Source organism: Tenrec ecaudatus, chromosome 1 (genome assembly GCF_050624435.1).
Source record: "Tenrec ecaudatus isolate mTenEca1 chromosome 1, mTenEca1.hap1, whole genome shotgun sequence".
NCBI classification, from domain to species: domain Eukaryota; kingdom Metazoa; phylum Chordata; class Mammalia; order Afrosoricida; family Tenrecidae; genus Tenrec; species Tenrec ecaudatus.
In genome coordinates this window covers 88,189,695-88,205,225 of record NC_134530.1, presented here as the reverse complement: position 1 = coordinate 88,205,225, position 15,531 = coordinate 88,189,695, and the positions used below count along the sequence as shown (strand labels likewise).

The following is a 15,531-nucleotide window of genomic DNA, read 5'->3' as shown; positions in this document are numbered from 1 at the left end:
CTTAGGGACAGACAACATCAATGGTTCCCACCCTCACATGCTTTATCATATATGTGTATCTGTGAGGAGACTATCTTTCCTTCTAATATGTAATTACTTAGACCCCCCATTACAAAGAGTTTAGTTACCAGCATGAAAAACAAGGTAAGGGACTCTTTGACAAATGGCCAAGTGGCCCATTTTGTAAGATAGTCTTTCTATCATTACCTGTAGAAGCCCCGGTGACATAGTGGCTGGTATGCATTGGGCTGCTAACTGCAAGGCCAACAGTTTGAAACCGCCAGGCACTGCATGGGAGTGAGAGGAAGCTTTTGACTCCCACACAGAGTTACTGTCGCAGAAACTCGTCAGGGCAGTTTCACCCTATCCTATAGGGTCACTATGAGTCAGAATTGGCTCGATGACAGTGCTTTTGTTTTGCTTTGGTCAATACTTACAGCTTTGGTTGAACTGTTTTGCTACAGAAGGGTCACTAAAAAGCAGACCTGTTGTTACTGCTTGTGGTAATTAGATTTTACGCCATCTTGACCCTATGTGAATGTGTAGGGGTACATACAGTGCAACCTATCAGGTCACAGCCTGATGATGCCTCCTTGAGGCTGTGGCCTTTTCTATAAGAAGGACAATGAGAACTTCTCCTTCCTCTCTTGTGCCCTTAACCTTCACCTTTGCAGGGAGTCTTGTCTCCAGGGGTGACCCCATGTGGGTCACTGACGCTTGGAGCCAGCCTCTGAGCTAACGGCACCCTGCCATACTTCCACTGACCTTGGATCCATATGACTCTGCGCCTACCAGCCTGTGATCTTCCTGTATTCCACCACTTCACCCTTCTGCATCATTGGCCTGCAACTACATGAGTCTAAAGAGGCTCCAGCTAACATCAGACCCATGGGCTTGAGTTGGACTGAGCTGGGGTGCTTTCTTGATATAAAATTACTCCTTGATACAAACTTTTTACACACCTATGAGTGTCACTGGCTTTGTTTCTCTAGACAACCCAGCCTGATGCATTGTAGCATGCTCCCTGGTACACAGCCTCTAATGAGCAGGGGCCAATACTAAAGAGAGAATGGAAGAGAATGTCACAGAAGGCTGCTTTCCCACTACTCCATAAATGCAGAAGAAAAGCCAAGACATTGATCCTACGGCAATGTTCTGTAACAGTGACCATTCCTATTACAGAAGGCGATTGCAGGGGGCTTCGTCATTCCCACTAATATATGCTAGTGCAGTGGTGTGTCTATGATCAATGCACTATTGTTACCAGTCTGCTGCCTTTTTATTGGCATCAATAACGGGCCCCCTATGTGTCTCAGCAGAAGTACAAATTGGTAAACTTCCCGCACTCGTACAACTGATGAATGACTGCTGGCAGTCAAGTCAGGGATGGCAGGGTAGGGAGTCCAAGCGAAGCTGATATTTAAAATTGTAATGAGCCCACATACGTTTACAAACTGCAACTGAACCCAGGGCTGTTGGCTGGCCAATTGTTTATCCCCCTGACTCCCCACCTCTACAATGGGCTTTGAATATTAAAAAAAAATAATTAAACAATGTATCTCTTCACTTGACAGTCTTCTCTGATCTGTTTGAAAACTGGTTAGGTTTCTATCTCCGGGAGTTTTGTTTGTTTTTTGTTTTCCCATCATTTTATTGGGGGCTCGTACAACTCTTATCACAATCCATACATCCATCCATTGTGTCAAGCACATTTGTACATTTGTTGCCATCATCATTCTCAAAACATTTGCTTTCTACTTGAGTCCTTGGTCTCAGCTCCTCAGTTTTATCTCCAGGAGTTTTAAAGGCATTCCTGCTTACACGAGGGAGAGAAAGGAGGTGGGAAGTACAGAGCATACCTCTGAAATCACTGCCAGCCATGGACTTAGTGGTCACAGCTACATCCAGGGACAAATGAGGAACCCAAGTCAGCACTTTTCAACCCTACTGACTCCACCGGGTTTGGGCTTCTTTTTGTTTACTTGTTTATTTCTGGTTTTAAAGTACATAGGAACCACCTGGAGTTCTGAGGGCTTCCCGATACATTTCTTAGAATTAACTATATAGTCATATAAATTATATACACATATATTACAAGGTCAGGACAAGAAACCCTAAAATGACAAGTATATGTATTTATGGCAAAAGAGGTTAGTAAACACAGAAGACAAAGCTTACACACTGAAATTTGGGCTGGAATTTCCCTAATTTACTGATCTGTAAAGCCCTGGGTAAGCCATTGAATCTTTCAGAGCCTTCCTCTTCATCTCCACAAAGGCAAGCTTATTCTACCACGGCAGGCACTCAAACCACTACAACTACAGTTCTTGCCATCTGTAGAAGATGGAGTGTGTGTGTGGCTTCAAAAAATTCATGGAAAAGTGGAATGCAAAGACAATGGGATTTTTCCATGAAATGTTTGAAGTCCCTGGCGGGAAAGCCCTGTACCAAGCTTCTGCCTCCATGGAAGCGCGTGCCTTCCCATTTATTTGCATCATCGGTCTCGCTGCAACTCTGCATTTGTACAGATCAACAAAAGTTGATGGTGTGTGCCGCTGTGCTTGGTGGGATTTCACAGGACTCATTTCATCAGCGCACGGTTATCTTCAAAGCTCCAAATCAAACCCGGGTTTGAGATAACTGGAAAATGAAACTAAGTGGCCAGAACACATGTGGCATTGTAAGAGAATCAAAAGTCAGCTTGAGGTTGTCTGATTATTAGTATTTTTTTAAACCAGCATCATCTTTAATCTCTTATGCCCTTCTTCCCAGATCACAGCGCTGTGCTGAAAGTGCAGAGATAAACTAATGGGAACAGGACACTCCCAGAGGCCTCTGAGAGAGCGCATGTACTTTACCGCAGGTCTGGTTTGTTTTACTTTCCCAAGCCTTCCTGTTGCTCAAGGAGAGCTGTCTCTTCTGGCAACCCCTGGGGCCCTTGTTGGCAAGGGCCTCCTGAGAAAGCACTGGGGGCAGGTAAACAGACGAGGGGGTGGTGAGCGAGGAGTAAGGGCCGCCCCACTTCCTGCGTCCCATCTGAGACTCAAAGTACCCTTTCATACACGTTGGAGCACATTATCAGGAGAACGGCAACCAAGAGCCTCGCTGCCCAGTGCATTCAGATATACATAACTCCCAACATATTTCTGAAGGTAATTTACATGAGTGAACCACTAAAAGCCTCCTACTCAATTAACTGTACCCCTGGGGAAAAGCTGTGCAGGCCGGGATAAGTGTGGGAACAACATAAAGGTGCTCTCTGTGCCAAAAAGGGGATTGGGCTAGATGGAAAATCCCCAAAAAGGACCATCTGGCAGCATAAATTATCCATTTAAAATGGCTGGTGTGAGCTAATGACACCAAAGTCACCATGAACATGTGCAACATCCTTCAGTTGAGTTTTAATGTCCCCTCAGGCCCTGTTTCAATTATGACTTTCTATGCAGAATATGGCCAAATGCAAATTTACCCATTGTCCTCCCCACTCGCACGCACATACACACTAAATGGCACTTTTTGGTAATGAAGTGAGGGTGGAGAATGGGGGATCAATCCAGGAGTGCAATTGTGGGGAATTTCTTAAAGAGTAATGCATAATACATGTATATATAATACCTATGTGTGTGCGCATGTGTGTGTGTATGTGTGAGAGAGAGATATCTCAAGTGCTATCAGGAGAGACCAGACCCTAGAAAAGGGTATCCTTCTTGGTAAAAGAGAACGATATTGACAAAGATGCTCATGAGGTGAACTGCTAGGGTGTCTGTAACAATGGGTTGCGGGTGTGAGGACGGCAAAGGACAGAACAACATTCTATTCTGTTGTTCACAGAGTACATCGGAGTCAGAACGGGCTTGAAGCCACCTAACAACAGCAACAACAACAATAAAAATATATATATATATGTGTGTGTGTGCACATGTTATATGCATGCGTGTGTGTGCATGTGTTATAATTAAGTGTTTGTTTCCTAGCTGCTCCCCCACTCAGGTACTTCCCGCAGTACACCTATGCCAATTTTTTCACATGTTGGTGTGAAAAATTAGCATAGCACACTTACAAAAATACCTGGGGTGGTGGGGAGTGAGTGCTGATAAGCAAACCTATAAGAAGGCACATGATACATAAAAACCCAAAATACCCAACTCTCTGTCATCAAGCAGATTCCAACATGTAGTGATAATCCATAGTGATATAGAGATATAGATATTTCTCAAAAGATTCAGCCATTCCATATGAACTGTTTAATACATGTGAGTTGTTAAAGTTTATGATAATTTGAATCCTGAAGTGTGACTAAGAAGATGGGCTAGTCACTAGGCAAAAGTATTCAATTTTCTACTAATCTCCTTACCCCAAAATAGCCTCCCAAGGAAATCTGCATCAGTGTCCAGAGCATCCAAGCGTCATACAGCAGGTATAGCTGCATGAAAACGCGCCCGTCGCGAAGCACCACGGTACGGTGCTCACGGATTCCCAATTCCAGAGCAGGGAAGAATCCCTGGGTAACACCCACTGCCAAGCATTCGGCCTCTACCTGGGAAAGACCTGATTATCTGCCGCCTGCCCATCTTTACGGAGCTTAGTTCTCCTTACTTGGAACTGAAGTGACAGTATCAGGTTTGGTTATTTTGGAAGCAGGTAAAGTGGGGACGACTCAAATTAGCCTTTGAAAAAGCATTCAAAGAAACTTTACATCTTTTAATTTTTTAACAGCCCGTCCACTTTGCACTGGCACAGTGCTGAGACCATGCTGAGGATGCAGTCAGTGCTTTCATCTTCATTTAGGGTCTGGTTCTTGGTGAGCAACTCCGGGCTAACGGGCACAAGCAGGAGTGTGGGGTGAAGTGGATGCATGACCTTGACAGAAGAAACCTCTCACTTGAGAATTGTGCTGGTAATGCTTAGAAAAAGGGGAGGGCTGGAGGCTAATATGGCCCCTCTGCTCTTCCCCACCATGGTGGCATGACCTGTTATGGGTCCATGTCCTTTTGATTGTGAGTCCCCTAAAATCAGGGGCCACAGTCTTCCTATCCTTGATTTCCAAGAACCTGGCATAGTGCCTCCGAGAGAGAAAGGCCCCCAGTCTACTGTTGAAGAAGTGAAGGGAAGAGATGGGAGGCATACAAGCATTTGGGGGCAGCCAGGCCCAGTGAAACGCCTGCCTTTGAGTCAAGGAGGGGAGATAAAGGCTTCCGCCAGTGGGACTTGAAGTGTGCTTCCCTTTTGCTTTTCAGAACCATGCAATAAAGTTGATTTTTAAAATCCTTGTGTGGTGTGGATTTTCACACATGTGTAAATGCTTGCATTCATCATCACAGCCAGGATAGAGAACAGTTTCACTGCTGTCCCAAATAGCTCCCTCTTACTCCTCCTTTCCAATCATGCCCTCTGAGGGCTGTCTGGATACATTAGGGAGGAGACGAGGCAGTGTAGATAGGAAGATGAAGGGGTTAGTTCAGATATTTTCTTGGAGCTTGACGGTTCTTGTAGGAAATTACTCCAAGGTGTGGGTGGGAGGAAGACGGTCTGAAAAGATTGTGCTTTCACACTCTGCATTAAGTATTATTCTCGTTGTCAGGCGCCTTCCAGTTAACTTCACCTCGCAGTGGCCTCACTGATGGCGCAAAGCTGCCCCACAGGGTTTCCTGGGCTGGGACCTTTTCAGAAAGGCCTCACTGGGCCTTTCTCCCATGGGGCTGCTGGGTGGTGCAAACCACTAACCGTTTCCTTCGAAGCTGGGCTCGTAACCCTGTGGCCCCTTGGTACAATCCTTAGATGGCTCTATACATGACCTCATTTCATGCTCAAGAAGAGTGAGGCGGCAGTCGTTAGTAACGTCGGATTATAAAACAAGGTCGCTTTGATTTACAAAAGCTAGGCGATTTTCCCACAACCTCACAGCTGGTAAAAACTGGAGGCAGATTATCCCCCATCAGCTTTCAAAGCCTATAATCGAATTTGTCTCCCCTTTGACTTTGCATCTTGAGGAAGGTTCTGTGTAAGACTTCCTCCCCTTTCTCCACGGGGGGTTCACATCTGGAAATAGGTGTCACCGAGCTTCTGCTACCAGAATTATTTGCATTACTCCCCAAACTCCAGAACCAAGACTAGACTATCTGAAGGAGTTAGGTGAGCTGTTATGGTTTGCCTTACTTCAACAGAGATGGAGATGAAGGCAATGGTTTCATAACAAAGAAAACAAAATCATGATGACACCCATTAAGAAGAAAAAAGATTACCAAGTATCCTCATTTGACAAAAATCTAGGTATAAAGTATAGCCCCAGGACCCCATTCTTCTTCTGAACAATGTCGATCCAGTTACAAAATTTGATAGACTGTCATTATAAGATAAAATACCAAAATGTTAGGAGTGTGTGGGTGGCCATGGTCAACACACAAAACAGCTAATGAGAAGGGTGACAGAATCTAATCAGAGATACCTGACAAGAAAATCCTGGTGACCACCTTCTAGAAAATCAGTGACTGAAAACCATATAGTTCCACTCTGGCCATGTGGGGATTGTTCACATGAGTTGAAATCAACTTGGCAGCAACAGGTACCGTCACAGTCACCCTTTCATAAAGGTGGCCATCAGAGTGTGATACGAACAAGTGCACCTATTGTAAAAGTCAAGTTCCCTAACAGCTTTCTTAAGTTGCATGCACCTCACAGGCCCCGTGCGGGCGTGCACAACTACGCGATGTTAGCCACGTCCCATCGCCACCCTGCTTACCTGGCTCCACTTCATGCCATCCGCTTGACTGACTGCCACTTCCTGGGGAGCGCCCTTGGCCTGTATAAAATGGCTCTTCACCAGGACTGTCCATTTCATCCTCTACAGACTTGAGGCGCTTTGTGGAGCTGAAATAGAAAAAGGCAAAATTGTTTCAAAGTGATCCAAACCACCTTTTTCTTGGGCACTGAACCTCTGGTTGAAAGCAAGCCAAGGGAGGAAGCAATTGGGCTACCTGGTGTAGTTCTGGGACTCCTGTGGGCTCTTGTTCAGTTTGGTGAATCACTAGAGATGGAGCATAGTTCGGGTATGTGTTGTTCCAAGTGTCTGGGTTTGATTTTTATTGTCACAAGCTGCTGCTGCCACATCCTGTTCCCTTTCCCTTTGAGAAAGTGGTGGCTGGCTCTGCTCTTATCCCCACCTGGAACTGCCAGCAATAAGCTACTTACACTTCCTTTAGCCCCAGGCGGTACGAGGGACCTGGCCAATGGCAATGTACTGAGACATCAGTTCAATCCCCGGAAAGGCACTCAGGCAGGATGAAAATCAAGGCTCTTTTTTTTGTGTGTGTGGGAGGGTGGTGTGTGTGTGTGTGTGTGTGTGTTGCATGTTTTCTCATCTTCAATTTGAATTTGCTCATTCAGCAAATATTGCTGCGTAGCTACAAGAGTTCAGGCACTGTTCTAGGGACTAATGATAAACAGTGAACAGAACAGGTAAGTCAGCAGGGAGGAGGGCATCACCCCGTGAGTGCTAGGGGTTTGGAGAAAAGAGGGGTCTGATGACTTATGTCTTTCTTTATAGACAGATAACCAAAATGAAGTCCATCAGATAGTGACCTTTGATTTTCAGAGAGAGATGGTGGAGAAACTTCCAGAATACATGGCATTTTCTTTGCCTGAGGATTTACTATTCTCACCCTGCTTTAAGCTTCAAAGGTAAAACGACAGTAGGAGAAAGATCAGGCTGTCTGATCCCATAAAGGCTTGAAGTCTTGGAAGCACGATATAGGGTTGCTATACTATGAGTCAGAATCACGTTGGTGGCAGTGGATAATAGTAGTAGAAGTAGTAGTATTCATGGTCTAGCTCTCTTAATTGATAATACCATTAGAAGCTATGGATTGAATTGCAAGCCCCTCCCTACCACCAAATATTTGCAGTAGGGAATTCTAACTCCTATATCTGTGGATGCAATTCTGTCTAAAATAAAATTTTCTTTGATAAGTTCAAGGTGAACCTGTTAGTATAAAACCCACTACCATCAAGTGGGTGCCAACTCATAGAGATCCAATATATGAGAACTGTTTCACATGATTTCTATAAACCTTCACGGCCTCGTTTTTGTCCTTGGATTGGCAGGAGGGGTAGAACCATCAACCTTGTGATTCTTTATCATGCTTGACACCATTTTAAATTCACGTAGCTCTTCATTTTCCAACCAACAGTCCAATCTCAGGCATCAGGATGCTGACAGGGCTCAGTATGCTTCTTGCAAGTGTCCAATTTCAGAATTTTTGACCTGTAATTTTTCCTGTTTCAGTTACCATTCCAAATCACGCACATTTTTAACATGTAGGTTTGTTCTAGTTGGACTTTTTTGGCCACTGCTAAACTGGTTCAAACTAGTTTATAGCCCTTCTTAAGAATATCGAGGAGAAGGGATGAAGGGCAGGGTAGAAACAGGCTGTCATTCAACTAATGCACCACCCAGTCAACCATTTTTTAAATTCTGAAATACTACTTTACCCACTGTGGTGAAGTGCATTTCCTTATGTGGCCTTTTGCCTTGGTTCTTTGGAAAAATAATTTGAGATATTTCCCTCTGAGGTGTTACCATTGCCTAAGTTTGCTACTCTTGAAGGTTGCTATTTATTTATCATTTTATTAGGGGCTCATACAACTCTTATCATAATCCATATATACATCAATTGTGTAAAGCACATTTGTACATTCATTGCCCTCATCATGCTCAAAACATTTGCTCTCCACTTAAGCCCCTGGCATCAGCTCCTCATTATTTCCCCTCCCTCCCAATTTCCCCCTCCCTCATGAACCCTTGATAATTTATAAATTATTATTTTGTCATGTCTTGCACTGTCCGATGTCTCCCTTCACCCACTTTTCCGTTGTCTGTCCCCCAGGGAGGAGGTTATATGTAGATCCTTGTAATCAGTTCCATTTCCAAACCGCCCTCCCTCCACCCTCCCAGTATTGCCACTTGCACCACTGTTCCTGGAGGGATCATCCTCCCTGGATTCACGGTGCTTCCAGTTCCTATCTGTACCAGTGTATATCCTCGGGTCTAGCTGGATTTGTAAGGTAGAATTGGGATTATGATATTGGGGTGGGGGGCGGAGGAAGCATTTAGGAACTAGAGGAAAGTTGTATGTTTTATCATTGCTACATTGCACCCTGTCTGGCTTGTCTTCTCCCTGAGACCCTTCTGTAAGGGCATGTCCAATTGCCTACAGATGGGCTTTGGGTCTCCCCCTCATTCACAATGATGTGATTTTTTTTGTTCTGATGATGCCTGATACCTGATCCCTTCAGCACCTCGTGATCCCACAGGCTGGTGTGTTTCTTCCAAGAGGGCTTTGTTGCTTCTGAGCTAGATGGCCGCTTGTTTACCTTCAAGCTTTAAGATCCCAGACTCTATATCTTTTGATAGCCGGGCACCATCATCTTTCTTTGCCACATTTGCTTATGTACCCATTTGTCTTCAGCGATCATATCAGTGAGGTAAGCACACAATGATATGATTTTTTGTTTTTTGATGCCTGATAACGGATCCCTGAGGCACCTCATGATCACGCAGGCTGGTGTGCTTCTTCCATGTGGGATTTGTTGCTTCTGACTTAGATGGCCGCTTGTTTGCCTTCAAGCCTTTAAGACCCCAGATGCTATATATTTTGATAGCTGGGCACCATCAGCTTTCTTCACCACATCTGCTTATTCATCTTCTTTGTCTTCAGTGATCATGTCGGGAAGGTGAGCATTATATAATGACAGTTTAATAGAACAAAGTATTCTTGCATTGAGGGAGTACTTGAGTGGAGGCCCAATGTCCTTCTGCTACCTTAGTATTAAATCTATAAATCTATGCACATAGAGCTATTTCCCCATCCTCAAATATAAATATTTACATATGTACATGCTTTATTTAGACTTCTATAAATGCCCTTTGCCTCCTAGCTCTTTCCTCTATTTCCTTTGACTTTCCTTTTGTCCCACTATCATGCTCAGTATTCATTTGGGTTTTAGTAATTCCTCTTGGTTACATTACCCTTGATTATGCCCTACCAGGCTTCCTACACCCTCCCCCCATCACTGATTGGATCACTTGTTGTTCCCTTGTCCCTGGGTTTGCTAACACCACTACCTTTCCCCCCACCTCCCCCTCTCCCATGTCCCCACCCGGAACTTTCGGTCCCGTTGTGTTTTCCTCCAGATTGTTCATCTGGCCTATCTTATTTAGACAGACCTGCGGAGATGATAACATGCACAAAAACAGGACACAGCAAATCCAGGCAACAAAATAAAACAAAACAACAACAAACCAATGACAGAAAGCAAAGCAAAACACAACAAGAAAGAAAAGCTTGCAGTTAGTCCAAGGATTGTTTGTTGGCCTTTAGGAGTGTTTTCTAGTCGAGACTGTTGGGGTGCCAAGCCCTGGCCCCAAAGGCTATTTTTGGTATTCCCTGGGGATTTTGTTGCTCTGTTCCCTTTACTGTTCTATTGCACACCCTTAGTGTTTTGCCTCGGTGTAGTGGGATCAGATTGGGTGGAATTCCCACACTGTGTCTCCAGTGTTGTTCCTGTAGGGCTATGGGTCAGTGAGGGATGTCTTGTCTCATAGTGGGGCCGGTCATGTGGTCTTTTCTGTGGTTTGGCTGCTCTGAGCGGGAGCGACGTTGAGGGATGTTATTTTTCTACAGGTTGGTAAACTGTAAAAAATGTAGGGTTTGCTATTTTTTGTCTAGGCCTGGACCACAACCTGCCATTGTGATTGGTATGCACCTTACTGAGATTGGCCAGTAAACTATGGAAACTAGTGAGTTTAACTTACTACGCATATAAAGAGTCTATAGTTTACTGGAGGAGCCCTGGTGCTGGTGTAATGGTTATGCACAGGGCTGCTAACTGCAAGGTCAGCAGTTTGAAGCCACCAGCTGCAAATTGGGAGAAAGTTGAGGCTTTCTACTCCTGTGAAAAGTTATGGTCCCCCAAATTCACACGGAAAGTTGTACCTATCCTATAGGGTTTCTATGAGTCAGTATGAGTTTTTGGTTTATGGTCTACTGAGAGGGAATTGGTCAGCTTGTAGCTATGGTGTGTTTTTTGGGGGGAGGTATCCCTTGAAATTGATGAAGAGGTTCCCACCTCTTTACACAAATTGTTAACCAGATATTGCCTCAAGCCCCATACATTTCTCTTAATCTTGCCACCCCAGCACATCAGGAACCTTGTAGGTCCTTGTCCAAGCACTGAGGCAGAGTGACATTTGTTTCTGCTTGGTGCAGCCCAGGAGAGACAGGGCATCAGATATTCTGCACATTACCCTGATAAAGTGTGACACATTCTGTCAGGTATCTAGTGTGGCTGAAGTGGAAGGAGGGGCACAGTAAAATATGAGGAGGTAGGGGTTACACAAGGTATTAGTGCCAGTACTTTATGCTACAAACAGGGGAGAGTCCCAAAAACACTACACAGGAGAGGGATTCCAGCATGCAGTTTTGGAAGGGCCATAACTGGAAGCTGTGTGGTTGATGGATTTTGGAAGACAAAAGGGCTATTAGGGAACAGAAGCTAGAAGCAGGGAGAACACTATGAGACGTGCAGCCATGAAAACAGAAATGCAGAAGTTCCCATCTACAAACAGCTGATCTTCCACCAATGGGGAATGAACAACTGGTGCTCACAAAACTGGTACTCCACATGTAGAAAGTGAATCAAGGTGCATACCTTATACCATGTAGAAAAATCATCTAAAAATGGCTCAAAGTCCTAAATGTTAAAGTGAAAACTATAAAGTTCCTAGAAGATAACATAGCATCAAAACTAAGGGACCAATTTGGGGCACAAACAGTCTGTTAAATGATACTAAAAATGTATGAATGGCAGAAGACCAATTAGAGGATGGAACCACTTAAATATTAAATACTTATGTTCATCAGAAGACTTTAGCAAGGGAGTAAAATGAGAACTTACAGACTGGGAAAATATTTGACAATGATATATAGGATAAGTGTCTCATCTCTAAAATACAGAGAAAATGTCAACAACTCACAAACAAAAGCAAGCCAATCAAACAACGGGAAAAGGACAAACAAAGACACTTCCCGGAAGTGGACATTGAGGCTCACAATCCATTAAAAGAGGTTCCTGATCATTAGCCAGTCCCATCTACTGTGATAGAGTCCATCCTAATAATAGCGACCCTGTAGGCCACAGGACAACTGCTTCTCAGGGTTTCTGAGACTGGAAAATTTTATGTGAGCAGACAGTCTCATCTTTCTCCCAGGGAGTTGCGGGTGGATTGGAAATGTACACTTAGCTGTTCTCAGCTGAATGCTTAACCTGCTGTGACACCAGGAATCCTTTCATTAGCCGTTAGTCAAAACCACAATGCGATACCACCTCATCTCTGTAAAAATGTCAATGATTAAAGAGAAACACACACACACACACACACACAGAAAAGAACAAATGCTGTTGAGGTTGTAGGGGTATTGGAACCCTTATCTTTGCTGATGGAATTGCTGAATGGTACAACCACTATAGAACATGGTATGGCATTTTCCCTAGGGCTGCTAGAGTAAAATGTCATACATGTATCCTTTTACAGTTTAGGAAGCTAAAAATCTGAATTCAGGGCATCAAGCAGGGCAAGAAGGCTTTTCCTCAGGATGTATCCTGCTCCTAGTTCTTTGTTGGTGGCTAGCAACTCCCTCCTCTTTTCACTTTTTCCTCTCTTTATCTCCTATAAGAGAAAAGGTGATACAAACCATACTTCGGGGACATTTCCCATACATCTAATCAGGGCTGGGGTTTGAGTGTTATGTCCACCCTAATCTCTTTACATGATTAGTTGATCACATTGAGGAGTGATCACAACATTATATAACTGCCAGGTGATATTATTCTATAAATACTAAATCACCGAGAACATGATCAACCAAGTTTGGGGGAACAGAAATATAAGAGCAGTGACATGACTTGACATAAACACCCCTCTGTTCATTGAAACTTGTTCACAATAAGCAAAAGATGGAACCAATATCAATACTCATCTACAGATGGACTGATTAATACATTGTGATTTTTAAACATACAATGGAACTTTTCACAGCTACAAAGAATAATCTGATTACCATGGATAAACCTGGATAACATTACACTGAGTTGAATGAACCAATCACAAAAGGACAAATATTGTATGCAAACCAAAGAAAATATGAGCCCACAGGAACCACAGCCTCTCTAGCCCGAGACCAGAGAAGCTTGAGGCTGCTTGACTGCCACTACCAACCCTGCTGATGTGGACACAGAAGCTCCCAGATAGAAAGGGAATGAAATGTGTAACAACTCAAATACCAAAAACTGTCAAAACTTACTGGATCAATAGAAATTAGAGAATGGATCCCCGAAGATACCCTTTGAACTTGGAACTTGGTGGTCAACTTTTACCAAGTAATAGCTTTGATTATAAAATAAATAGTATCATCCATGAATACTGTGTGCCCTTAAGTTATTTCCTATATGAGACCAAAGAGTCAACATTTACCCTAAAACAAAGTTGAGAAGCCCAGGAGGGGCAGAGGACATAGATGAGCAGAAACAGAATAGCCAAGGGCCTAACAAGAAGTCGACAGTGTGACCAATTCCATAAAGAAACTGTCTAGTCAAACAATGATTGTAGACCACAATCATTTCTTTTCTTACCATCATGAAAGATGGCATGTCTGCATCCTTGCCGTGATGTTTCAGTCTCCTTAAAGCTAAACCATTGGAAAGCAACGTATCTGGACCAAACTGGCTTAGCACCCAAAATAAGTTAATATTAATAGTTTTGTCCATGTTTTTTCTTAAGTCTTTTCTTTAAATTTTATAAAGAAATAAGCCATCTGAAGAAAACTTCTATATTATTAAGACTACATCTAGACAAACTCCTTTATAAAAGAGTATAACCAAAATGAACCTTTCAATTACAGAGAACCAGCCTGCCCCCTCAACAAGGGATGGTCTCTAGCAAATTTCTGTGGTTTCCTTTTATTAGAAAATATGAAGTCAATGACCTGTTATTTCTCCTTTTTGACCTTGAAAAGAAGGAAACTCGGGGAAAATGTAAGGCATAACCTCTGCCTCAGGTTCACGATATGACAATCACTCATTCTTCTTGCCCCATGCCAGCTCTTTCTATATATTATTATCACCTGCTCTGTTCTACTAGAATAGGTGCACAACTGGGATATTTTCTTAGAAATAGCCGTGTGAATATATGAGACAATGATTTATCCAAGTGTCATGATTCAAGGGGAGACCAGTTAGGGTTCCACATGATCATTCTCCCATCATTCATAGTTGTGAGTTTGTAAAGCTTGTTTGGTTTCTTGGACACTCTCTGGTAAAATGCAAACAGTCCACGCAGTTATTCAACCCTAAATGGAGAGATTCTGTGGTTATTAGCTGGCTTGTTTGGAAAGTAAGGGTTGACACGGGATAAATATCTGGAGGTTGAAGGTATAGAGTGAAGGAGAGAGAAAGATCCAGGAGTTAAGAAAGTGAGAAACACCAAGAAAGACAGTTAGAGAGCTTTGAGAGCTTACTGACTTCTCGGAGCTGACAGATAATTTATGTTGATGGTGCGATTTTGGATTGAACATCTATTTAATCTCAAAATTTGACCTTACCCCTCTGGGGCTTTGGAGATGCTTCTCCTGAAGGAGAATAGTACCTCTGGTCAATCACACTGACACACATACCCACATATATGTGTGTGTGTATAAATAGATGTTATATACACATAGTCACCCACATACATGTATGTGTTTTGTGTATGCATGTAAATTATACGCACACACATATATTTACTTTCACAGTTTGTTGATTTTGGTCTCTTGACCTTGGCTTTCTAATACACTGATTCTATTCGTCTAGAAACATTCGCAGAGCACAGGAAAATGCCAGTAAGGCCCATACTTGTAAGGGAGGATTACACACTCCTCGGGCTAGCTTACACTAGCTCTGCTTCCTGGGCACGAGATTTCCTCTTGTGTTTCTAGCAATTCCATCTACCAAGAGTCCTTCAAAAAGTTCATGGACAAATTTCATTACCTTCTAGTACCATCTTTCCATGAATTTTCTAAAGCTTTCTCATATAATTTGGGAAGACTATTGCCTTCACTCTATGTATTTGCCTAATTCCTACGATGAACAAGGCCTAGAAGCCTTACTTTGTTTCCACAAGCCTCGAATGCCTCTTCCCTGAGGATTGTCGTTTACTTGCCAGTCTACACCGCTAGGCTGCAGAGCTCTCTTATGTGACTGCAGAGCCACGGCCTCGGAGAGTAATGCTGTTGTTATCATGGTTCATGTGGTTAGGGACCACTGATTCGGTTCCACTCCATGATGGCCCTGCGCACAGCAGACAGAAACACTGCCCGGTCCTGTGCCAGCCTCACAATGGTTCCTATGCTCGAGCCCACTGTTGCAGCCCTGTGCCAGTCTCTCTCACTGAGAGCCTTCCTCTTTCTGTTGCCCCTCCACCAAGCACGAGGTCCTTCTCTG

General features: G+C 43.5%; 1 protein-coding gene across 4 annotated transcripts in view; it reads right to left on the bottom strand.

Annotated features, from left to right (window-relative positions):
- The window catches only part of NFIA (nuclear factor I A), a 422,222-nt gene that overhangs the window by 107,534 nt on the left and 299,157 nt on the right, over window positions 1–15,531 (bottom strand). For all 4 annotated transcript variants that reach the window (XM_075556962.1, XM_075556953.1, XM_075556946.1 and 1 more), the window contains exon 6: window positions 6,740–6,867. In XM_075556962.1, the coding sequence (XP_075413077.1) occupies window positions 6,740–6,867 (128 nt within the window). The remainder of the gene's footprint in view (window positions 1–6,739; window positions 6,868–15,531) is intronic.